Source organism: Symphodus melops (assembly GCF_947650265.1).
Source record: "Symphodus melops genome assembly, chromosome: 19".
NCBI classification, from domain to species: Eukaryota; Metazoa; Chordata; class Actinopteri; order Labriformes; family Labridae; genus Symphodus; species Symphodus melops.
Genome location: NC_136709.1, coordinates 19,290,470 through 19,314,577, shown reverse-complemented (window position 1 = coordinate 19,314,577; position 24,108 = coordinate 19,290,470). Strand labels below are relative to the sequence as shown.

Genomic DNA, 24,108 nt, shown 5'->3' with positions numbered 1-24,108 from the left:
GAGGACGGTATTATTATGTTTTGGTGCTGCCTGCTGCCCAGAAGTACAATTACGTTTTACACCGTGTTTACGATCAAACTGTTTAATTCATAAAGATAGTTTCACCTTTCTTAGTCTTTGACGTTTCAAATATATGGGTTTTTTATCTGAGCTTTTGGGGCCTTCATTGTAGAGATAGCACAGTGGATAGCGTCAGAAATCAGTGACAGAGAGACTACGGGAACGACATGCGGGAAAGGTGCCACAGTTCAGACTCAAACCCAGAGCTGCCCGCCTGGAGGACAGCAGCGTCCACACATGGGGCGCACGCACCAACCACTCAGCCACCGGCGCCACGATGCTCCAAATGTTTTACTAGTAAAAACGTCCTCAGTCGCTGCATTTATTTTAATATGTTTTATTAGAGCGGATAGCAGTAGCTCAGTCTGTAGGGACTTTGAGGGTCGCTGGTTCAAGTCCCAAGGTCTGGAAATCGTTCAGGTAGCTGGAGAAGTGTCAGTTTGCTTCTTGAGCACTACCACAGTGCCTTTGAGTTAGGCACCACATCCAACACTTGTTACCCCTGAAGTCACATTTACTACAGAATATTAAGAGATCAATGAATATTCATCAGTAAATGTTCATGGTAATGTTATGTGTCAAAGTCACAAGAGACAAGATGACACTCTTGTTTTAGATTTGAGAGAGAAGCCAACTTCGCATTTCGCTCTATGAAACTCGGCCTCCAGCTTTCACACTTATGTAACAGTCCTCCTCGTCTCCTGAACTAGACGACACCGGATAGAGCAACACAATGTGAGTCACAACTTTGGTTACACTTTATCACAAAGCTGACCACTTTGCCCCCGGAGGTAACTTAAGGCGACACGTTTTTTGTTTGTTTTTTTGTGCTTTCCGGCTGCAGTAAGCGTGAGGCTGATATTGGCACTTTTTTTTTTTTTTTTTTTTTTTTTTACCCATGAAAACATTTTTCTATTCAGTGGGCAACTTTCACACAAATGTTGCCAAGTCTTTGAAAGGAGCTTATTGTCCTTTGAGATGAAAAGGAAAGAAAAGGCTGTCACATGCTATATCTTTTCAACAAACACACCCAGCACCCTTTGGATGGTTATTACACATTAATAAACACAAAGTTAATTTTCAACCAGGCACATAAAACACAAAGATAAGTGGGAACTTTGACAGCACATTATGTACACAATTAAACAAAGAAAAAAAAAGAACAATTGAGTATAAGATTTATTTTAATGCATTGCTTGAAGAGAAACGAGGACCTGCTTGTGCACATCGTCTTTATAATTTTGCAATTTCAAACCCTGGATTTGACTTCTTTCATCTTCAGTGACAAAAGCCTTCCCCCTCTGCCGTCCATGTCTGACATCCTGTGAGACGCAGCCGGCTGGATTTTGAGAGGATGTAGTCACGGTGAGCCTCGAGCAGAGCAGACAACTCTGGAGAGACGCCTCGCTTTTTGATCATCGTCCGTGGCACGCCTAAGGGCCGGGCGGAAGGACCTGAAAAACCAGCTGCCTGACATTATTACTCTCTGTGTGAGGAGCAATAAGTGAGCAAGCGTGGAGCCTCCTCCTCCTCTCTCTCCTCCTCCCCTTTCACGTAAACACTGTGATTCCCACTGAACACACAGACACACACACACACACACACACACACGGGTACAGGTATCTCTTTTTGTTTTCAGTCCTGTGTTTGAGTTTGTCCCTTCTCTTTGGACCTCTGGGACTGCTTCTTCAGCGCAGACTTGGACTTGATTTCATCCCTTGCAGCAAGCTGGTACACAGCCGCAGTTCCTTCCTGAGATCCGTCGTGACTGTCAGCACTCCACCTCTGGACTATGCCCCCCTCAGTCAGCTGAGGGAGGGGGATCGGCACTGCACAGGCTCCTGTCTGGAAAAGGCTTGGGCTAAGTCGAAAGAGGAGACGGTTAGGTGAGTCACGCACAAATCTCTGCTTTTCACTCCTTCACATCTTTCTTCTTTTTCTCCTTTATCTATCTCTATCCTGATTGACATTCCTTTTAAGTGTGTGTATGTGTGTGTGTATGTCTGTGTGTGTGTGTGTGTGTGTGTGTGTGTGTGTACTGTATATGAGATAGAGCGAGGGGTTCTCCCTGAAAGCATGGCGGGACAGCAGGTGAGTCTCAGGTGAAAGGAAATAGCTGGCATACCACAGAGTTTCAGATTCTGAGGCTGACTCTGTTACAGTTAAATCAGAGGAATAACGCAGAAGATTCAGTTTCAGTTCCCACGCCACTATCTCCCCTCTGCATCTCTTTTATTGAGATAAGGGGACCGTTTGAGGGAACAGCCCCACTTATCGTCTCATCAGTCACCCCGCCACGGCAGGAAAATATGACTGCTGTTGATTCAATATGGCCGCCTTGTTTGTTTTCCTCTAATGTGAGATCGCTCTCATTCACAGTCATTGTTTTAAGATATGTGAGCAGGATGTAAAGGTGCTTCTTAACTTCACTAATTATGGAAAGGTACAGTCACTCATGTGAAGGTCAACGACCATTTTTTGCATACCAGCTGCTCCTTAATCAATCTTATGTTTAATTGGGCCGAGTTTAAACCTAATTAAGAGATTGAAATGTCTCTGGGAGAGCAGCCCATTCATTAGACGTGTAAGCAGTTATTTCAAGGTTTTTTTGCAAATGGCTCTGAGACTGTGATACAGTTTAAAATACACCCCATTAGAGAATGAAAATTAACAAGTACATAGCAAAATGAAGAGGTTTATTCATTTCTTCATGTTTGAAATCTAAAAAAAAAAAGTGAGCGTGTAACTAACTGATGATTCTCCTGACAGGCTCCGCCAATCAATCAATCAATCAACAAATCAATCAATCAATGGATCATTTATTTATATATTATACATGAAAGATTTGGTGCAAACAAAGTGTTGTTGTGTTCTTTATATGAATGACAACAGCAGCAGGTCGTTTGTTTCTTTGTTTCCAGCTGGAACTGGAAGCTTTGACTTTCCCTTGAGATCAATAAAGTAAATCTTGTAAAAGGGCAACCTCGCTCTACTACATGACATGATTGTGAGTAATATGACAATAGTGTTAATCATGGACTGTGTTGCTTTAAGTATCGGATTATGTTAGTCATGGAAAATCTGAATGTCCTCACTTGGGGAAAAAAAATTCGACTCCCACACAATTGGAGCAGCTTTCTGTGAAGATTAAAACTACGTTCTGTGTATATGAAGAGAGATCCATCACATTTAAGGACGTCTATGAATGTAAAATTATCTTTGTCACAGAGTCACTTTAGTGGAGCGGTTAAAATGACAGGTTCATGTTTGACAGAAGAAGAAAAAAAAGCTTCTGATGATTGAGATGAAACCAGACAGTCTGTCGCAGTGTGATGTGTTTAAAGGCTTTGAGAATCTGGGCTGATACGCTGAGGAGAACGCGACCTCGTTTTGTTCACGCCAGATAAAAGATGAACACTTTTTAATTGCCACGAATATCAACAAACAGCTTAAAATTCAGTTTGGCTCTTTGTGCCTGAAGAGGCCACTTTGGGTCATAGTCAGAGCCAAAACGAGACGCCTGCTGAATCTCCATCTGTCTGTCATCCGTTGTGCAGAAACGTCATCCCAGCTCTTTCTTTCTCTGTCCACGACAACATGTACAGTTAAAGCCCAAATGTGGGTGAAAAAAGTTGCACAGTCTCCTTTTAACTTCACAAAGTCTCGACCACGAGTGAAAGTTGTGTAGAAACATTTAGAAGATTTAACAGGCTGATCTTTCACCACAAAATGATAATTCTATTAATTAATTAAGTTGTTCAAAAATGATGGTATTACTGGCTTTAAAAGCTCGCTCTCACACTATAAACCCGAAACTCAAGTGTGATGAATTACAACCAAACAAGTTCTGTTTTAACATTTCTGATGTCACTCTCTCATTTACGTCACTGAACGCCGTGTCAGCGACCTGCCAGGGTTATTATAAATCCCCCAGTGCCTGACGGAGGTCGATAAAAGTCAAAGTTAAATCGCTCTTTAGTGTGACATCTTGATAAGAAATGATGAATTCACATCTGATGTGACACAGGTGAGCGCTCTGCTGTGACTCTAGACCTGCGCCGCCTCCAACAGCCCCACCTGTGCCGTATTAACTGACCTTTAATTGGCCAGCTCAAATATTGACTCGTCATTTGATGAAGGTCAGGCACTGAATGTGTTTATGGTCATGTTCGTCGGGGGCAGCCTGTGTGGAAGAATACGCGAGCCAGCCGACAGCTCTGTCTGGTTTTTCCTTAGTAAAAAAAAGGAGGACTCTAAATTGTTCCTGTTCCGTGTTGTGATACCAATAAAGGATTTGTTTACTGAGGAGGGACGAGAAGGATATTGTATTTGCAGTGTGAGCGCGTAGCTGCAGATTGTGGAAAAGCAAACAGACTGTTATTACAGCGAAGAGGAGACTGGTCGATGGGGAAGTAGATACTGACATCAAAACATAGAGCCGCCGATCAGATTAAAAAGTTAAAAAATCTTGCATCTAAAAACATCATAGAGCATCAAGCTTTCATCCTGATAATGTCAACTTGTTATTTCTGAAGTTTTATTTCGTGTTAGCAGAGGCAGGCCAGTGGTCAGTACATGAAGAAGACGCATGTTCAGAATCAGAAATACTTTATTAATCACAAAGAGAAATTCAGAGGTTTCAAAATAAAGCTTAATGTTCTCCACTGGCCTCTATTTCCCAGATGTTTTGTGGTATACCAAAAGATGTGGCTAATGGTGTTTCCAATCCCAGGCTTTTGTAGCCAGCCCTCAAGTGGACACGTATGGAACTGCAGTTTTATTCCACGACCGCGGTGACTTAATTTTTCAACACTGGAGATGGTCTGGTGAAAATAAACCAAATCCTTGTAGAGTGATTTGGCTATAGTTTTGAGTTTTGTCCTGTGTTACCAGCTCTAAGTTAAAAAAGAGCTAAGCTAAGCTAAGCTAAGCGGCTGCTAGCTTAAACATATTTACCGTGCGCTGCGTCATTATTCTCCTCTCACTCATGGTTAGAGTTGGATTAAGGATCAGATATCTTTAAAGAATCTTCTCTTTTCTTGTGTAGAGTCTGACAAGAGTCTTTCCTTTTACTATTTGAGATTATTTGCTGTTGGTGATGCTCTGTTATAAACCATTACCACTTATCAGTCTCATTAGCCGACATTACAAGTAGCACTTTTGGCTAACGTTCGCTGCTCAGAACATTTATAATTATTATTATTTTTTTTTTTTTACCAATTTACAGTAAGTCGCAAACTGGCTGTGGGATGGTTAGCTCCTTGGTTGAAGGCTTTCCCAAACCTTAACCGACCTTTACCAAAGCTACACTTTAAGTTAGCCTGTTATTAACCGCATTCATTACCCACCTCTGTCGACATAACTCGTTTTGTATGAGCTGACACATCCGCCCACCAGCATGTGCCATAACTGACATAGGCATCTCTGTACATGTCGTTTAGAGGCCAGTAAACTTCTAACCTGTCTTTTATAGCCGCAAATAACTCAAATATTTTGTTGGACAGTTTTTTACTTGTACAATAGCTGTTTCTGCTTATTCAGCAGTTTTATGATGGTAATGATGGTTTGATGACCTAACTTTGCACATGATAACAATAGAGTGTATCTCTTACTTGCCTCAGTTACACCCTCGCATCCTGAACAAAAGCTGACATATGATGCATAGCTGTGTTGCCCTGCCTTAAACTGCTGACGCTATTCTGACTACAAAACAAAACGTTAGATTTCAGATGATCAGCTCAGGTTTATTGTATTGCACAACTGAAACTACCTCCTGAACACAGGAAAGTTTCCCGTGTTCAGGAAAAGGTCATGCTTAGACACCTGATAGATTATGTTTCTTAAGAGGAAATATCACTGCTGCACGTTCTTGTGCTCGCAGCATATTAGAAATATTTGTTTCTGAACATGTCCTCTGAGGGACTGTGTGGAAGTTAAAGCTGAAGATTATTATGCATTGGTCATTGTGAGTTTGTTGCAATAAAAAAAAAAGTTAAAAACAGTTTGTCACGTTAACTTTAACTGAATTAAGAATTTTATTGAAATGTATTATAAACCTGAGTTCTCATTTTGTACAGTACAAAGCCTTATTGTTTTACCTCATTTTCTTTACCTACAAACAGTTAACCAAACAGCGTGACATCGTCCGTTTGGAGTCCGCAGACCACGGAATCAGGGGAAATGATATCTCAATCTATCAATCTCTGTTGATTTTATATTTAAATAGACAATTGAACCTGTTAAGCCTCAAAATTATAATTCATTCATCTAATGACAGTAGCCCCCCGCGACACCAAACAGGAAATGATGATGGATGGATGGATGGGTTTCTGATCTTGCTGTACAATTTTATAATGACAATAAAGGCTTTCTGTTTCTACCCCACACAAATAAGTAATATCGAAAATAGTTTTTAGATGTTATATTTTGGCTTTTTAAATAAAAAAATGCTATAAAAAACGATAATATTGCCAAAATCAGTTGCTTGGTTGCCAAAGCTGCCACCGTGTTACCAAAGCATTAGTTTGACCAAGCAATTAACCGGTAATCAACTTATCAGAGGCTGTCACTTCTGCAAACAGCAACATGATGTATTTCACTGTTAATGTCTACACCTAATCGTATGTAAACACAGAGAGAGTAGGTTAGGCAATATTTGCTGTTGAGCAGGAAGTATTACATAACACAGTACATACAAGTATCGAGTGCTTGCCTCAAGTTTCTTTTGCCAATCTGTGATCAAATTCAGATTTTTTTTTCAAACGTCAAATCTACATTTTTTTTGGAGTATATTCAACTCCACTTGACCCTGATGCAGTAATGCATCGTGAGATTTACCTCTGGGTGTTAATGACACACAGATAATGACTGTCACACGCATGGTGTTGTAGATAGTTTCACAATGCCTCCGGGATATGCACAGCTGGCGGATGCAATGTAAACTTTTACGCTCCATTTATGTTTAAGTCAATGCACACAGGTCTCAGTATTTGTCTGCACATCAGCCTTAATCACAGCGTGCAGATAACGTCGGGGGAATTCAGGGAAACTGGGACCATTTTTGCATTTACGTTTATGTTTGCTTTCTTCACATGAATTTGCAGAAGTCGTCCAACACATGATGTGTTTCTGTAACACTCTGTTAGTTATCCATTTAAGAAGGAAAGAAAGACCTTTTATCCATGCACATTTGGGTGATTGGCAAAACATTTAATCACTGGTTTAGGTTGATTGGAGCCTGTTTTCTTTTTCTTTTTCATTTTTTTTTTTTTTTACACAATTTAACTCACACTTTGATGTGAGGATGCACATTTGTTTTTCTGTTCACTATTATAAAACAAGACACCTTATTCTTTTCGGTCAAACTATGTTGCTGCAGGTCACCCTTTCTATTAAAGCTGCCTTTCCTATACGTTATACTCATCACACAAAAATAAAAATCACTGTCGTTCAGAAGTAGCGCTATGCTATAATTTCATGTTGTATTATCACTGCGTATCATCTGTTAGCTGTTGTGAAAGTGACAGCAGTCTAATGTCTGTCAGAGCACATAACTTCATCATCAGCTTTATCTTCACATGTAGACAGGGGAGCCATAAAAGTAAAAGCTTTGCATACTTTGCTGTGGATTTGACTGTGATCAATTGTGCAGCAGAGACAGTGAGGTATGTGTGTATGTGTGAGAGAAAATACGCACGCACGCTGCTCTTCCTTGTGTCAGGCCTTTTCTGCTTTTTATAGCTGATGCAAATTTTTTTTTTTTTTTTTTTTACGCTTGAAGCTCCTGTTGTCTGTGCTGCTGTTTCTCCCTCCCAGCAGACGTATTAAAAACGTCACTCCATGTTTTCACTGTGTCGATAATTTATTGCAATGCCTCTCCCTTCATCCGTCTCACGGGAACATTTTTCCAATTAGGGTGTAAAGCTTGTCCTAATCAATAACGATATATTAAAAACGCTGAATGACGCCATTAAAGCATTCAGTTAACAAACACTAAATGGATGATTGCACATTGATACCACTGCATAAGATGCATTTGTATCAAATCCGACTTTGTACATCAAGCCTTTCTTATTAATTACCAAATATCTGAGTCAGGCGTGAATGACTCACTGACCCTCATTAGCTTCTTGCTTTTGTACAGAACGTGAAACGAGGATTACACACCTACCATTATGACGCAAGTAAGGCTAGCACTGTGGAAAGTGTCGAGCTACAAGAGATAAGATGAAAATGAATACTCAATACTACCTGCTTTCATGTGACGTTAGCATGCCGGGGTAGATGCAAAGGTTGATTATTTTTTGACTGAGTGGAAGCTTATCTCTCACAGGGACATCCCTGTCCTTCAGCTGTGTGTGGATTGTTTCACGGGCAGTGTCAGGGATCCTCCTAAATGAGAGATAATCCTTTGCATGACACGTGACGTTTAGATCAAGATTAGAGCGTGTTGGATTGGATCAAAACATAATGAAGCTGCATATAGCCTCCTCAGTCAGAAGACTAGAAAAGCTCTATACAAGCTCAAGTCAATTTAACATTTACACAATTAGATCTTGGTATCAGGACTTTTACTAAACCTCATCATAGTGGAGTAAAATGTGCATTGTTGGGACTATTTTCTGCCGGTGTGGAAATGTGGAACTGACATCACTGTTTGTGGCGGGAAAAGAATCAGTTTGATTTGATTAGCACATTTCACACAAATCAAGTCATTGTGCTTTTAGGAAGATGCAAAGAAACAAACAGAAGACCAACTCGTAAAAGAAGCAACAAAAAGGCTCAGGAGCACATCTAAAACATGTTTATAAAAGAGACCCTGTTCGATCTCATACAACACAAACACACATGCACCTCCTCCTCTTCCTCAAAGCCCGTCTCAAGTGGAACTACAGCTTTCTGCACTTCAACTATCAGCAGTTCTTAAACCCCCAAAAACACTTAATCATGCAATAAATGTGAAATGCCTAAAAAGCAGAAGTGTGGTGCAGCCATGTCTAAACTTTTTTTTTTTCTTGTTCAAATATTTCAGATGTCAGACTGTTTAAAATCACAAATGTTTGTGCCAAGCTTGAGCAGACTATGATGCTATGATGCAGCTATGATGTATGAACTTGCTGTTTGATCTCAAAGCATGCATGCTGATTAGACCGCAAACACAACGATGCTCCGTCACAGTGATTGGTGACGTTGACGCAATCACATGCATCGCTGTGATATTCTTATCAAAGAAGAGTACAGTATGATTTATTATGAAACAAGGATGTTAATTATAGCTGTGATTTGGCCTGAACATCTGTCCTGTGGTAGTAAAGTTGGCTGTCCTCAGTGTTTCAGACATAGTTCGTGTTCTGGTGAGGATCCTCATTCCTGTGGTTGCTTCGGATGCCGCTCCCTCCGCTGTGATCTCTGATCTGTCACCTGTTGTATCTCTGAGACTGTTGAATGTTAAAACCATTACAGTTTTTGCTTGTTTCATTTTTGGCTTTTCTTTTAAAATTGTCTTGCTTTTTGTGTGTGTGTGTGTGTGTGTGTGTGTGTGTGTGTGTGTGTGTGTGTGTGTGTGTGTGTGTGTGTGTATAATAAGAGAATATTGAATTTGCTTCTTTTGTCTGTGCAGGTTGTTGCTGAAGATGCAAGCCTCAACTGTCTCACCTGTGACCAACGTTACGCTACCTGCGAACACGACCAGTGTTACCAAGTCCAAAGAACAAATACTCATCCAGAGTAAGGAGATCTAAGAGTTGTGTTTGTTGCTTTTTTCTAAACTAAATGGAAGTTGACGTCATCACCGTCAGATCTCAATGTCCCCTGTGAGAGATTGTTAGCCAAGCCTCATAATTAACAACCTGTTGCATCATTGAGTATAATCAGGATGGTTTGTACAGGAGTGGCACTTGTGCATTTAATAGCAAATGTTTGCCTTGTTCTGTTTGCCTGTGTGATGCTGTTGCCAGGCAACCACGCACTGCTGTTAAGTGGAGGCTCCACAAAATAAGTTGTGCAGAGAATTGCTAAAATTCAACATCAGACACACAATCTTTCAGGGTGTTGATCTCTCATTCCTCCTCCTCGTCTCTCTCTCTCTCTCTCTCTCTCTCTCTCTCTCTCTCTCTGTGTCTCAGGTTCTGGGGCGATGATCGCCGTCATTGTCATCGGCATCATAATTGTTCTCGCCTTTCTTCTGATCGTCCTGAAGACGTACAACAGGTAGGACCGCATTCCTGCGCAACAGAGCAATTCCTGCAGAGTGAATGTCACGAGCAGTGGAACAAAGCAATCGTGCTATTCTTATCCACACAAGGAAGGATGAGGCGGCAGCTGCTGTTACTTTTAACCTCGTTGTTGGGTTCAGAATGAGATTTAAATCAAATCAATCATGCTCTAATTAAACGTTACAGGCCTGTAACGCTTTAGAAAGGAAAACTGTTTCTACTGTACTCAAGTTTGACTTACTCTATCTGAACCTTTTGCATGATGTATGAAACTTTCCAGTTTACAGGATTTCGACAACCAGTTTTTTAACTGGAGTTGCCCACCTGGGGCATTGATTTAGGCAAGGGTGACAAGACTATTGTGGGCACTAGCACACCAATTAATTGAACTGTTTTACTCTTTATATCCCATAACGTAGAGGGAACTTCTGTAAATATGAATTTAATTCGTCATATATTTATTTTTCCTCTAAATCCTGGATTATTTGTTGTCAGGCGGACACATGTCTCCAGAGTGCTGGGAAACAGCGGTGGCTCCAAACCTCGTCAGAAGCTTTCCCAATCCACCATGCAGAGCAGCATACCGCTGAGCCCCACTGGAGTCAACTCTGTGTCGGGCAACATCCCCAATTTTACCCCGGCCTCAGAGAACGGCTTCCAGCTGCCGCGAGCGGAGCTGAGCAGCCTGGAGGAAAACCACATAGAGCAGTCGAGCACCAACAGCGGCTCCACGGCGGTCACCATACACAATTCTCCGTCGTTAGATAACACATAACAGAGAGACTGAGGGTTTAGTCTCACAACAGGCACTGACTGATCGTCTTCTCCTGCGGAAACTCAGACGTCAGTGTTGTCACCGTCAGTGTCCACCAACTGAGCCGTTGCCCTTTTTGATGTCCTTTTGTTTTTACAAAAGACATGAACAACATGGTTCCATAAACAGACATGGTGGATTACATGAAGGATTTTGCATGACACAAAATAGAGACTATGTTGTTGAAGAATTACTTTCTAGGCTACAGTCAGTGTTCACAGTTTAGATGCTATGTTTCTTACTGTTTGTACTTGTTTTGCAGATGTTTCCTCACTTCTAATACAATGAAGAAAATGTGTTGTAAAGACTGCAAAGGTTTAATGTTTCTCATTATGTGCTTTTCTAGACAACCACACAGTTTTTGTCGAATGAGTTTAAACTTCAAATAGAGGCTCTGTTTAAAATTCAATAATCTTTATTAGATTCGGTTCGCCCTTAAATATATCGTCGTTGTTTTCTGCTTTCAGATTCCCTCAGATTAGCCTTTCTCGTATTGAATGTTTTTTTTGTTTGTTTCATTAAGACATTGCAGAAATATACTCTCAGACATCTTGGTGTCAGCTCAACGCCCTGATGTCATGTTTCCGTCTGATGTCAAAACATTTTGCACTTTATTTTCATTGATCCCTGCATTTGAATTGTTTGTAGTTCTCGAAATGAAATGAGATGACAATAAAATATTTGTATTACGGCTGACTTATTCACTAGAATTGTGTGTCATTTAACCAGAAGAGTTAATTGAATTGAACAGGAAGGAAACTTAAAATTGAAAGCCTATGAATCATTAAAAATGTCATACTAATTCTAACTATACCTTGCTGTGAATCCTGAGGATAAACACAGTCGTTTGGTCCTTGGTTGGACCAAAGAATTGGATTTGGTCTGGTGACGGGAGAGGTGCCAGATCCCATCCTGAGTGTCTTCAGCCGGTGATTCCCAAAGTGGAGGTCAAAAGCCACCAATAGGGGGATCGCAAGAGCTCTTCCAAAAAACCTAATTCGAATTTAAAGAATTTAAAACAGAAGATTTTAACCAATAATGTAAAACTATTACAGATAAAACCATATTAGGTGAAATGAAACTGAAACTAATGTGTTAAATACCTAGACTATGGATGTTTCTCAATAATAGATTGTGAACCATAATTATTTGTAAGTATTAAAAATTACAAAAGAAGAGAAATGATATGAGAACAAGAACGATGTTGCAGGACGAGGTAATAAAATAAAAAACAACGATAAAAGCCAAGTAAACAGTGACCTGAGAGTTTTGATTGGCACTTTAAATAGATCTGTTAACCTATTTAATCTAAAATCTGTTCCTGTGTAATATGAAGTGAAATAAACAAGAAATAAAATATATGCTTTTGCAATGAGCTCTTTTTGTACAGTCTACAGTCTGGCAGTGGATCAGGTTATTGCACCCTCTGCTGGCGCTTTTTGGTACAACAACATTGTGAAAAGCTGCGTTCAAGAAATCACGAAAGGTTGCTAAGTATTGCAGTTTATAGCGATCGCCTCCATATAAAGCCATTCAGTCCACGAGTTTCGATTCAGTTTGACTTTACATTAAGTTAGGTTAACTTTTTCCACATGAACTCATACATTATTTATTAACATGCCGTTTATAAAATGTTCACAGAAATACAAACCGTGCTGCTCTTGAATGCTACATGACAGCGACTGAAAACATTACGATGGTGACCGTAGGTAAGCAACTAACAAGCAAAATAATGAATGATATTTGAAATGTTTTACTGTCAATTTAAATAATATGCATTTGTATATATTTTCCTCTTAAGCCAGAAAAACGTGGAACAAACCCAAACATAGTGTATTTAAAGGTTGGTGCTAATGCTAATGCTAAGGAAGTAAGCCAGCTAAATACTGCGACCTCCTGACTGTCATACTGTTCAGTGTCGTTGTTTATTTGGATGCTGGATGTGTCACTGATTTTTAATTTATTTTATTATTTTTTTTCTTTATTTTTACAGGGACAGTGCATATTAATAAACATTTCTGTAAATATGCCAGAGTTAGCCTTCATCTGTTGTCCCTGGCCAGATTTTATAAAGAGCTCCCTAAAAAAACCCACAATAAAATTCAAACATTAATAAATAAGTCCTAACAGTACTAGTAGCATGTTTAAGTGTGTGTGTGTGATGTTTGTGTTACAGTGGAGCTGCTGAGCCTCCTGCTGGTGTCTGCTCTGTGGGGCTGCACAAACCCTCTCCTGAAGAGAGGCACAGAGGGGATAGAAAAAGTGACAAAGACCTCCAAAGTCTCACAGCTTCTAGCTGAGCTCAAGTTTCTTTTCCTAAACCTTAAGGTAAATCTTCTTCTTGTGTCCTCACCAAAACCAAGAACATGGCTCACATCAGTCCAGGTCTGAGGTCTTTACACTGGCTGCCAGTTTGTCAGAGAATAGATTTCAAAGTCCTGCTGCTGGTTTACAGTGTAAAGCGTGTCATGGTTTTAGGGCCAGACAAGGTCACGAGTGACCACTTGATTAACTATGAACCATCAAGACAGCTCAGGTGGTCTGGTCCAGGTCTGCTATCTGTCCCCAGAGTCAGAACCAAACATGGAGAAGCAGCGTTCAGTTTCTATGCTCCGTATATCTGGAACAAACTCCCAGAAAACTGCAGGTCAGCTGAAACTCTCAGCTCTTTTAAATCCAGGTTAAAGACTCACCTGTTTACAGCTGCTTTTAACTAAACTGTTATATTAAAGATATGCACTTTTAAGTCTTCTTTTATTCTTACTTCTATTAATTTTATTCGAGTTATTTTTACTTGAACATATTTTAAGTTTTCTCTGTCGCGATGCTTTTTGATGTCTTGTGTGAAGTACTTTGAATTGCCTCGTTGTTGAAATGTGCTATTGAAACTTTATGAATTAATCTTCTATCTTTGCATCCATTTGTTTTACATTCATTCTTCTTCGTGATGCTGCACAGTACCTGGTCCCCTTTCTCCTGAACCAGAGTGGCTCTTTGGTCTACTATTATACACTTTCAACCACAGGTGAGACTCACTTCAAAGAATGGGCTGTAACACAAGTCAGTAGACCTTCTCAAAGCTGATATTTGAACTCGCACAGGTGTGGCTAATAACATTAATGATTCAATTCAGTGTGGCAGCACGCACACCCCGAGTCCCTGAAGTGTCTGACCCAAATGTACTGCAAGCCATCCGTCATATATAGTAAAGCACACCGTTGTTTTCGCAGCTGAAATACTAAAGGCTGACTGGAGAGTCGCACCTAAAACCAGAATCCCCGCACGTCAGAGAGTTACTGATTATTACGTATTTTTATGGATTGATTCATCTGGTATATTCTTATCTGTATCTCGTTTTTATTTGTCATAATGTTTTGTCCTGTCGACTCACTCACTTTAAAAATTAAATCTACCTACTGGTACAAAAAAAGTTAGCTCACCTTGAAATCCAGTTTTCTCCACATCTCTTTCTCAGAGTTGTCGCTTGCTGTTCCGGTGGCCAACTCTCTCACCTTCCTTTGCACTCTGCTCACTGGCAAGTTACTGGGAGAAGAGTTTGGAGGCAAACGTAAGTGACTCATTTTCTCTCCTGCTGGCTCATTTTCCTGTACGAGGGCAGTCACACAGCAAGAATTATCTCAAAGAAATAATACATTTAACATGGTAAGATGGTACTAGCTTAAGGATTTAGATATTACTAATCTGTTTATCGCCTCCTTTGCTTTTCTTCTCTACTGCTTGTGCTCTGTCTCGTAGGACTTACTTTCATATCCTCCCACATTTTTCTCTCTGCAGAGGCTGTTGCAGGAATGTTCCTCACCATGGCTGGCATCACTCTGTGTGTTATAAGCTCCATCAGTGACACCGGGAGGAAGAATACTTTCCAGAGTGGAAGCTGACAGAGATCAGCTTTAAAGCTAAATTCTCCAGGAACTTTTAAGTTGATCTACGTAGGGGAGGAATGAAGGCCATAGCAGAGCAGGCACAGGACTTCAGAGCGCTATTAAGATTCAGACGGCAACTCCATGAGGCGACGGTCCGGCTGGGAGAACGCTCTCACACCACGTTAAAGAAGGGGAAGCTGCTTCATGCAGGGTTCACCTTCAGGCCAGGGAAGATTTATGGTACTTGCGTAGAAGTTCCCCAAGTTGTTAAATTTTACTTTTCAGCGCTCTGTTGACGGGAATCTGCATATCTGCTATAGAGGCCACATGCAATACAAATGGGTCTGAAAAAAAGGAGCATTGAGATGTGACCTCCTGGAACAACAGCAGCATTTTACTAAGGGCTGCTTTCTGAGTCTTTAAGGACAGGCAGGTCCCTTCTTCCATGCTGCTTTGAATACATCACATATTACGAAAGTAAAAATACCTGTGCAGAATTAAGAGAAAACACACACGCTGTACATTATACATTTTTATTACCTCACAAAACATTGTACAGAAAAGTGTTACTCTTGCACTTGTGAAGCTTGTGATGTGGCTGTTTTATTAATAAAATGTTGGCAAATGAAATACCTCCTATGATCTGATCTCTTTAGATCTCTGCAATTCAAAATGCATGCAGCATCAAACATCCCAAAATATAGCGTCTTATTGTACACATTGTAAATATGGAATGCATTGGTGCATTGAACGGCACATTGGATTCAGAATGATCCCCCTTAAACAGGCTGGACTCGCTAAAACGAGTTGATTTCCTGCTGCGTTCGTGAAATGGGTTGTTCACATTACTGACTCTTAACATCGTCCAAAACATAACAACATGCATTCTTGTTCTGAACTTGGCTCGACATACCACATTTAAATTGTTAGCAGTTTTAAAGGTCACGTATAATACTCTCTTCAAACCAGTTTAAATAAGTCTCAAAGATCTACTCTGATCCTGTATTTGATCATGTTTATATACCTTTATTTGAGCCCTGCTCAACAGAGGCTGTCTTATAATGTGCGGAAAACGATTGTGCCCCCCTCCCCCACTGGTCTGCGTTCACATTAGTAACATTGTTCGGTACCCAAATGCACTATGCACGTAGTTAGTTTACAAATCCTCCAGATAGATCAAGTAGCAACCATGACAACCGCTCGCAGACTGAGTCCATCCTGCTAACTGTGGATGTCTTTGTTGTTTCTGAGACACCAACAGCGACCGTCTTCAGACATCAACATCTTCCGTGCAGCTCTGAGGACAAACTGGGAGCAATGGGAGTCTTTTAAAATGAGCGGTCCACTTCATGTGGTCACGGTTGTGTTCTCGGGTAAACCTAAATCGTACCTGAGTACGGTAAGTTTGTGTTCGCACTGATCAAATGAACCTGGGTCCCTCATGTGAAACCAGTAGAAGGGCTTGGGCTTTCTTACTCCATGTCCTATTTACGGTACGAAAGCAGACTCAGAGGACAGAACAAACAGCTAGCTGCGGGAGCGTCATCCGCCTTGGGGAGGGGCAAATGCCCTTTGTGATGTCATGACGGGAAAATCTCCAAACGGCCTGTTTTTGAGCACACAGTGAGGCAGGTAAAAGATGGAGAGGATAAAGTTTTCTCATAATGGGGGGGGGGGGGGGTGTAGACAGACTAGAGATACATAAGTGTTAGAAAAACGTGGTAAGGCTATTTTGTAGAATATGTGACCTTTAATAATCTCATGGGTTATAAGAGGAACAGAAGTCTCGAGGTTATCTGGATGATTTGCCCCCCTCTATGAACGTTTCGTTCTCACTCGCCCTCCTGCTGACGGTTCTGTTCGGCTGTGATCAACGGGCCGTTCTTCAGAGATTCCTGTCAGAGAAAATGACCAAAACTATTGAAAAAGAAAAGGAATAAATCACATATCTTGCATTGGATCTGGTTATTATGATGATGTCAAAAATGACCAGTCATTGTTTTTTTTGTCTTTTTAGGATTTGTTTGTGTAAACCTGCCTTGTCCTCCCTGTTTCTCCCCTGAGAGGTAGATGACGAAGGCCTTGAGTTTGAGGACGTCTGCTGCAGTTTCGGCTCCTTTTTCACAAACCCCCCCCCCAAAAAAAGGTACACGCATTGATTTCTGGCTGATGCTTTGTGCAGTTCTGCTCACTGTAAGCTGCTTCCGGTTGTTTGAAGCATGTTGTCAGGCTGATGTGTGTGTGTGTGTGTGTGTGTGTGTGTGTACCGTACCAGTATTTCTGCAGCAGACTCCTCAGCGCTGGTTGAGTTGTCTGTCTGGTCCACCCCTCCTTGTTCGGGTGACGGCGCCTTTAGGAGGACAACAAATGATCAGCGTCTGAGCAAATTCATGCAGGACAAGTAAACTGAACCTTTTTATGAGGACAGAAGCATTGGGATGTTGTTGATGGCATATACTGTACCTGCTTCCCATTGTGTTTGTGTGGCTGTTCCTCCTCATTGTGCTGCTCACGCTTTAGAATTTGTGCGTGTCTCTTGGAAAAAGAAGATAAGATTTTATGGGTTGTTTTTTTTTTACTCCAGCATGCAGAAGAGAAATACACCAAAGGGGGAAATGTCACATTAAATATTCAATACTCAGCTGTGTTTATACAAGCTACGCAAAAAGGTGCCATTATGGATCCGTCTTCTTAAATTAGTAATGTTTCTTTTCAGGGTGAAAATTGTCCCTTGACAATCAAAGACAGTCTTTTCTTCACAGATTCACCCAGGACATGGGAGATAAAAATACCTACCTGCTTCGTGTTTTGCAGAGGATGGGCTTGGTTGTTAAGCTCCTCGTCCTCCACTATTTCTGCGACTCTCTGAAAATAAAGGAGGAACAGTTTTACCTCAGATACGTCACGTCCCTCTGTGATCGTTTTATCGCAGCATTTTTTAGTCTGCAGCGAGCTGTAGTGCTGACCTGGTCAACAGGAAGCTCAGTCGCTGTGTTTTCATCCTCGTGCACCTCCTCAGCTCCTCGCACCTCTTCTCTTCTCCGCCTGGCTGCCCTTCTAAATATGCCCGACTGGACTGCAATGAGAACATGAAAATGAATGCAAATGTGTAACACTGACTGCAAATATTAAGAATTTAAAATGAGACTCATATGACGTGGGATCCGAACCAGATCCATTGCTGAGTGGTGGTCTAGGCGCTCCCCTGTTGTGGCGGATCTTCACCGGCCCGGTGAAGAACATGGATGACTCATCCGCTGCGTCTCTCCTGCTCCTCTGCTGCTGCGAGGCTGCTGGAGCTGCAGCTTCATCTCCCGTCGACTTCACCCTGCGACCATCCGACTGAAAACACAAGGGACGTGAAACGTGGACACGAGTCCCATCTGCAGAACTCTTCCCACTTGTGGATTGAATGTGTTAGGAAGTATTCACTAAATAAATTAGCATTCCTTATTTAGCTCATAAAGTGTGAACAGAAGATTGTGTGGGTGACCTCTGGGGAGTCGAGGAGAGCTGAGTCACTGTACTGGTCTTCTGGACCGCTTCCTGCTTTCCTGTTCTAAAAGACACAAACATCATACTGTATGTTACGATACAAGAGAAGTACAATAGGAAATGATAAGTTAGTATCATACTGTATGTGTCATATGATGCTATTAAATACTGTTTCATATCACAACATACCATACAAAAAACCCTGAAGGATAAGATACAGGACGTCGATATGATTATTACGATATAACAGCATATTATACACTAATACATGATTCCATTTGACATGATGTGATACAACAAGATAAAATAGGATTCTTTATATTTGATCACATACTCCAAATGAAGACCATGAAGGCTTTAATCACAATCAAAGACTTATTAATACAAAAAATAAATACAATTAAAGACTTCACGACAACACATGGAAGATCAGAAACTTGGTACCTCCTTTCTCCTTAACAGCCTCCTCTTTCCTTGGTAATATCTACAAGAGAAGACAATACACTGCCAAGTGAAGAGAGTGCGAAATACAAGTGCAAAATCCTTGTCTGCCTTACGATTGTAGTTCAATCAGTCAATCGATTATTTTAAACAGCCGAAGAGAGTCTCTACACACACTCACAAAAGAAGGACCTTGCGAAATAATACCTCTCTGTAGCTTTTGAAACTAGCAGCTCCACATATGGAAGTTTCTTGAACTTCTCAGTTCCCACGGCAACGTAGCAGTGGCCTGTCTCCAGCTCTGCAGCTGAGGCCACAGTCAGCCCTTCGAGGGTGCACAACCTGACAGAGCACGGGGTTTAGAGGAGAGTATTAACGGGTCTGTCTCCAGTTGTACTCCACACAGTGTATGTGTATGTGGCTGTGTCACTAACCTGCGGACAGCCCCCGTTCGTAAGCTGACCTTCTCTGTGACCAGACTCAGGATCTGCCCCAGGTCCTGTCGCATGCTCCGAGGAATGATGAATCGGAAGGGTGGACACAGGAGATCTCCGTTACGGAAAACACTGATGGGATAGTAAAGCTTTTACATGTCTTCATTCTTTATTTTTCATTTGTCTGATATTATAACAGCCATGAGTCAGAGTGAATGTTCCTCTAGGCTAGACTGGATCAGATATAAGAGCTGGATTGCATTGATGGAATACTTGTGGGTCAGACATTGCTTTGCTGCTTGTAAGACTGTTGGTTGAAGAAAATCGATATAGATCCATTGTAATCTGCTGATGATGATTACAAGGTCAATCAAACTTACTGTAAGATGCATGGTACAGGTATAAACTTCCTCCATTTGGCAGAGACGTTTGGCCTCTGTGTGACTTTGGCCTGCAGGGGGAAGAGATAGATAGATAGATAGATGGATGGATGGATGGATGGATGGATGGATGGATGGATGGATGGATGGATGGATGGATGGATGGATGGATGGATGGATGGATGGATGGATGGATGGATGGATGGATGGATGGATGGATGGATGGATGGATGGATGGATGGATGGATGGATAGATAGATAGATAGATAGATAGATAGATAGATAGATAGATAGATAGATAGATAGATAGATAGATAGATAGATAGATAGATAGATAGATAGATAGATAGATACTTTATTGATCCCGAGGGAAATTCAAAGAAAGATCAGAATATCTCAAGAGTAGCACTACAAAACATCAACAACAGCAATAGCTCCCTCCTCAGACTGACACCACCTACTACACAGCCATCACTGCAAAATCAGTTATCCCAAACGCATAATAATGACTGATTAACTATTCTGCTCTTGTCAGCTCAAGTGCCACAGCCATGGAAACTGACGTCACTCCAAGACCTCTCCGGTGGCACATTCACATGCGACGTGCCTGATGTGACAGCGGCTCTCAGAGCTGTAACCCATGATATCCCATATCAAGCAAATCTGGAGCCAATATCCGTTCCTGCTTTAGTAAATAAAAGACACAATCAAGAACCTCTGACTTAAACAGACACTGAATATCACCCATTATTGTGTTACTTTGAAGTGTCAGACCCTGAAAGCATTTACAGTGGGCTCTTTTGGTGAGCATTGGGCCTGCCCGGGCACGCACTGAGCCCGGATAACAGAGCGTGGAGGCAGAAGCTTTTGTTTCAGCAGAGGGATCAAACCGACTCACATATGAGCACACACTTCCCGCGTTGCTCCACAGCAACCACAACACAGGCATGTAAGACTTAAAAAACCAAAGAGTGCACTTTCTAAATGGCAGACACCGCAAGGCACATACAACAACTAACTCCCCACTCCTGTTTTATGTTTTTCACAGACGTAACAGAGAAGGCTTAAGCATAGAGAGTGCACTCTGCGTCTGAAACAACCAAGCTGTCTTTGCTGCCAGCTGGTCAGAATATACAGTGAGCACAAGTGGCTCTGTGTGTGTGTGTGTGTGTGTGTGTGTGTGTGTGTGTCAATCAAGCATCAATCAAACTTTATTTGTATCGCACTTTTTATACAAAGATGCATCACAAAGTGCTTAACATCATATTAAATAAAACAGCACAAACACAGACGCCTCCCACCCCTACAATTCAGAACCTAAGGTAAAATAACCAGACCGAGGAAATGCTATCATTAATTCTTCAGTGAGGAAACACTGGAGGTAAAAAATGTAATAAATCTAATTGAGATAAAGTGAGATTCAGTTAAAAGCTACAGAAAAAGGGGAGGCCTTGAGTTTGCTTTTGTTCCACAGACGGGGCGCGTTATTGTAACTCAGTTAATAAAATATAATATTATTAGTATTGGTCCTGTTATTTTGTTTTATCTCACTGTGAACTCCCGTTAGTCACATCTCGCGATACTTGACAGAGACAGAGAGCGGATGCAGATAAAACGCTGTAAACATCAACTAACCTTCTCAAAATTCATGCGGTTTTAAAAGCCTGGTTTTTAGTCATTGTGCACCTCAACCTGCAGATGTAAACTGAGTGACTGAGCCAAGCTGAGTGCGGATCCTCTGATCCTTTGACTGAAAGGTATTGGCCAGGTATCCTATCCTATTCATACCTTGGACCTGTGAACCAAACCAGACCACAAAGTCTCTGTGCTGGACCAGAAGTCTGACCTACCATCTGCTTCGGGTGTGGTAGGGACTTCTGCTGCCGACCTCAAAAAGGACTGATTGATTGATTGTTTTGGACAATCAGTTACAGAATTGAATGGACTCTTTTTTTCCCCCTATTCTAAAAAACAAAGTGCACTGTTGTAAATATTGTACATATGTAAAATAGTTCTGTCAACACAATATAAGGGGTTTATTGTCACTACATACAGTTGTTGTCCGTTTATTGAATACTGTTAATTTCCTCCAAAGCTGAACCAAAATCCAAAATCTTTAACCATCAAATCTATATATTGTAACTTTAACACCTGTTACATAAAGATAAAGAGATGCCTCATCGTAGGTTTTAGTTTGGACATGTGTAAAAAACTAGAAGACCACTTCCAGAAGACCTGAGGGCTCTAGTTCAAAGCTCATCAGTTCAAAGCAAACGGGGCTTTATGAAACTAATTCTGTGTGAAGGTTAACAGAGCTTCAGCTTGCATAATTCCACCGTCATCGTCATCATCATCCCCATGACCATGCTCCGCCTTCCTTCCATCGAAAAGGAAAAGATAACAAACAGCTTTAGAGTTTTTTTAAATCATAATTCCTCAATCTACCGTCCCATGAGACACTTAATAGGTCTCATAGCACAGCCTGAGTGACTGCAGGATGCAGCGCACAATCAATAAGCCATTCTTTCTGGTCATTAACATGACAGCTGGTGACATCAGTGGGATGGTGACCACAGAGGTAGACTCCTCTAATCCAACTGATGCTAACAATACAATGAGTCATTGCAAGTTTAAGGCAAATATGAGTTTTTTTTTTCTGTCATGGAAAAACCCTTTTCATGTCTTACTTGGCACGAGGTCGAACCGATCAACTCGCTGTGAGCGCAGCCTGCATGGAGGTGCATTCCTCTGGGTTAGAGGTGGATTAATGAATGACGTGTGTGCTGTCAGTCTTTAAAAGAAAGCCGTTCACTTTAAGCTTATGTGAGGAGTTTTTTTTATGCTGGTAAAGAAACTCTTTATACGAGTAAACAAACGATCAGTAATACTTCTGACTGTTTCTGTATGGTTGTTTTAAAGATCTGCAGCCTGCTGTTGTCAGGAAGTGTATGCTAGGTTTGACTTTTAAAAGGCAACAGGGTGAGAATTTTTCAGACTAAAATCCTACGTGCACATGTAAAGGAGGAGATCAGTAAAGCACTAAGAGGGGCTGCTTTATCCACAGGAAGGTGTGACTCAGAATTACATCTACAGAAGCTTTAGATTAAAGCCTACCTGGTATTCCTCCCGAGGCACTGGTGGCTTTTTCGTTCCAGTGTGGAGGTAACTAATCATGGAAACAACAACAAAACATGTTAATATAAGAGAAACCTCTGTGACTAATAAGAAGTGTCAATTAAAAATAATCTCCAGTCAAACAAGTCTTTACTCACTCCAGTTTCTTGAACCTCTCGAAGCCAGCAGCGACATACTGGGCTCCGGTCTGCAGGTCCTGCAGGTCAGTGACCCTGTGGCCCTGTCTTGGGGTGTACAGGGTCCTGATGGCAAGAGGAGCACCAATGCTCTGGGTCACTTCATTCAGGAAGGCCTCCATAGTGGCCACCTGTCGCTGGTTCACCACAAACCTGCGCCCGTTGTAGAAGGGGTCTCCATTCCTGTACACCACCACATTCTTCACTGGAGGCAGGACAGTTGTAGCTGTTGTGCCGGCAGCCATCTCTGAGCCAGCTGTTACTGTCAGAGTTCACACACACACGCACACACACACACACACACGCACATTTGAAAAGGCTGCAAAGTCTTCTTAAGGCCACAAAAAAAAAACACTTTCACTTATTTTTACTTGTAAATTCTTTGAGCTGTATTAACTAACAATCTTCCTTCATATAGCATTTTCTTGGCCCCTGATCTTTGATTCCCACACACACAAACACGCACACTGCTCGACACTCACAGGTCCGCTGGAAGCCAAAGTGAGAAAAATCGTAGGTGAAAATCACTCCCTTTTTTGTTATTGTGGTCTGTCTGGACTCCCACTCGCCACGTTCTGCTCTCTCTCTCTCAAACACTCCACTACACTGACGGTGGTGAGTATTCCCTGGTTGCTATGGCAGCGTGACAGCAATGACTGGCTTTGTGGGCCAAACCATCGGCAGCAACCACAACAAAAGAGACGCACGGAGGAAGAGAGAATGGGTGGATCATGGTTTTGTAAGCTGAAACAGTTGTCTGTATGAAAAAGAAAAACAGTGTGGTATTTCAAGAATTGCAAAAAAAAAAAAATCCCTTTAATTGAATTTAAAATGAAAGATAACCACCTTTAAAAGCCTCTTCCCATGCATGTGTGCACTTTATACCAAGAGGTAACAGCAGCTTCATATCAGACATCCCTGTGAATATTTGTAGGTTGAATGTCTCATGTGACGACTGAGAGTGATCTATAGGCTGTGATCCTGATGGAGAGTGTTTGCACCCGAAGGCAGAACACAAACTTGTTTAAATTCAAGGACCCTCCCCTGAATGAGTCCTCTCCCTAAACAACAGATA

General features: G+C 41.4%; 3 protein-coding genes across 4 annotated transcripts; 2 read left to right on the top strand and 1 right to left on the bottom strand.

Annotated features, from left to right (window-relative positions):
• The first annotated feature begins 1,018 nt into the window (after positions 1–1,018).
• On the top strand, positions 1,019–11,784 carry ncmap (non-compact myelin associated protein). Its single transcript, XM_079370486.1, has 4 exons — positions 1,019–1,946; positions 9,680–9,786; positions 10,185–10,269; positions 10,770–11,784. The coding sequence occupies exons 2-4, from the start codon at positions 9,693–9,695 to the stop codon at positions 11,047–11,049; spliced, it is 459 nt and encodes a 152-aa protein (XP_079226612.1). The 5' UTR covers positions 1,019–1,946; positions 9,680–9,692; the 3' UTR covers positions 11,050–11,784.
• Positions 11,785–12,538: 754 nt separating this feature from the next.
• tmem234 (transmembrane protein 234) lies at positions 12,539–15,602 on the top strand. Of its 2 annotated transcripts, none has more exons than XM_079370333.1 (5): positions 12,539–12,797; positions 13,265–13,416; positions 14,047–14,113; positions 14,564–14,656; positions 14,845–15,602. In XM_079370333.1, exons 1-5 carry the CDS (start codon positions 12,761–12,763, stop codon positions 14,985–14,987), a joined length of 492 nt encoding a protein of 163 aa, XP_079226459.1. In that variant the 5' UTR covers positions 12,539–12,760; the 3' UTR covers positions 14,988–15,602. The 2 variants fall into 2 exon arrangements, with proteins under 2 accessions (XP_079226459.1, XP_079226460.1); XM_079370334.1 differs by having other exon boundaries at positions 12,543–12,797; positions 14,884–15,602.
• A 1,042-nt stretch (positions 15,603–16,644) lies between these two features.
• Positions 16,645–23,751, bottom strand: dcdc2b (doublecortin domain containing 2B). Its single transcript, XM_079370330.1, has 14 exons — positions 23,516–23,751; positions 22,995–23,295; positions 22,837–22,888; positions 19,723–19,793; positions 19,343–19,474; positions 19,116–19,250; positions 18,912–18,951; positions 18,466–18,531; positions 18,143–18,314; positions 17,939–18,048; positions 17,769–17,837; positions 17,436–17,507; positions 17,245–17,322; positions 16,645–17,088 (listed from the first exon to the last, which is right to left on the bottom strand). The coding sequence occupies exons 2-14, from the start codon at positions 23,276–23,278 to the stop codon at positions 16,966–16,968; spliced, it is 1,404 nt and encodes a 467-aa protein (XP_079226456.1). The 5' UTR covers positions 23,279–23,295; positions 23,516–23,751; the 3' UTR covers positions 16,645–16,965.
• Positions 23,752–24,108: the final 357 nt, after the last annotated feature.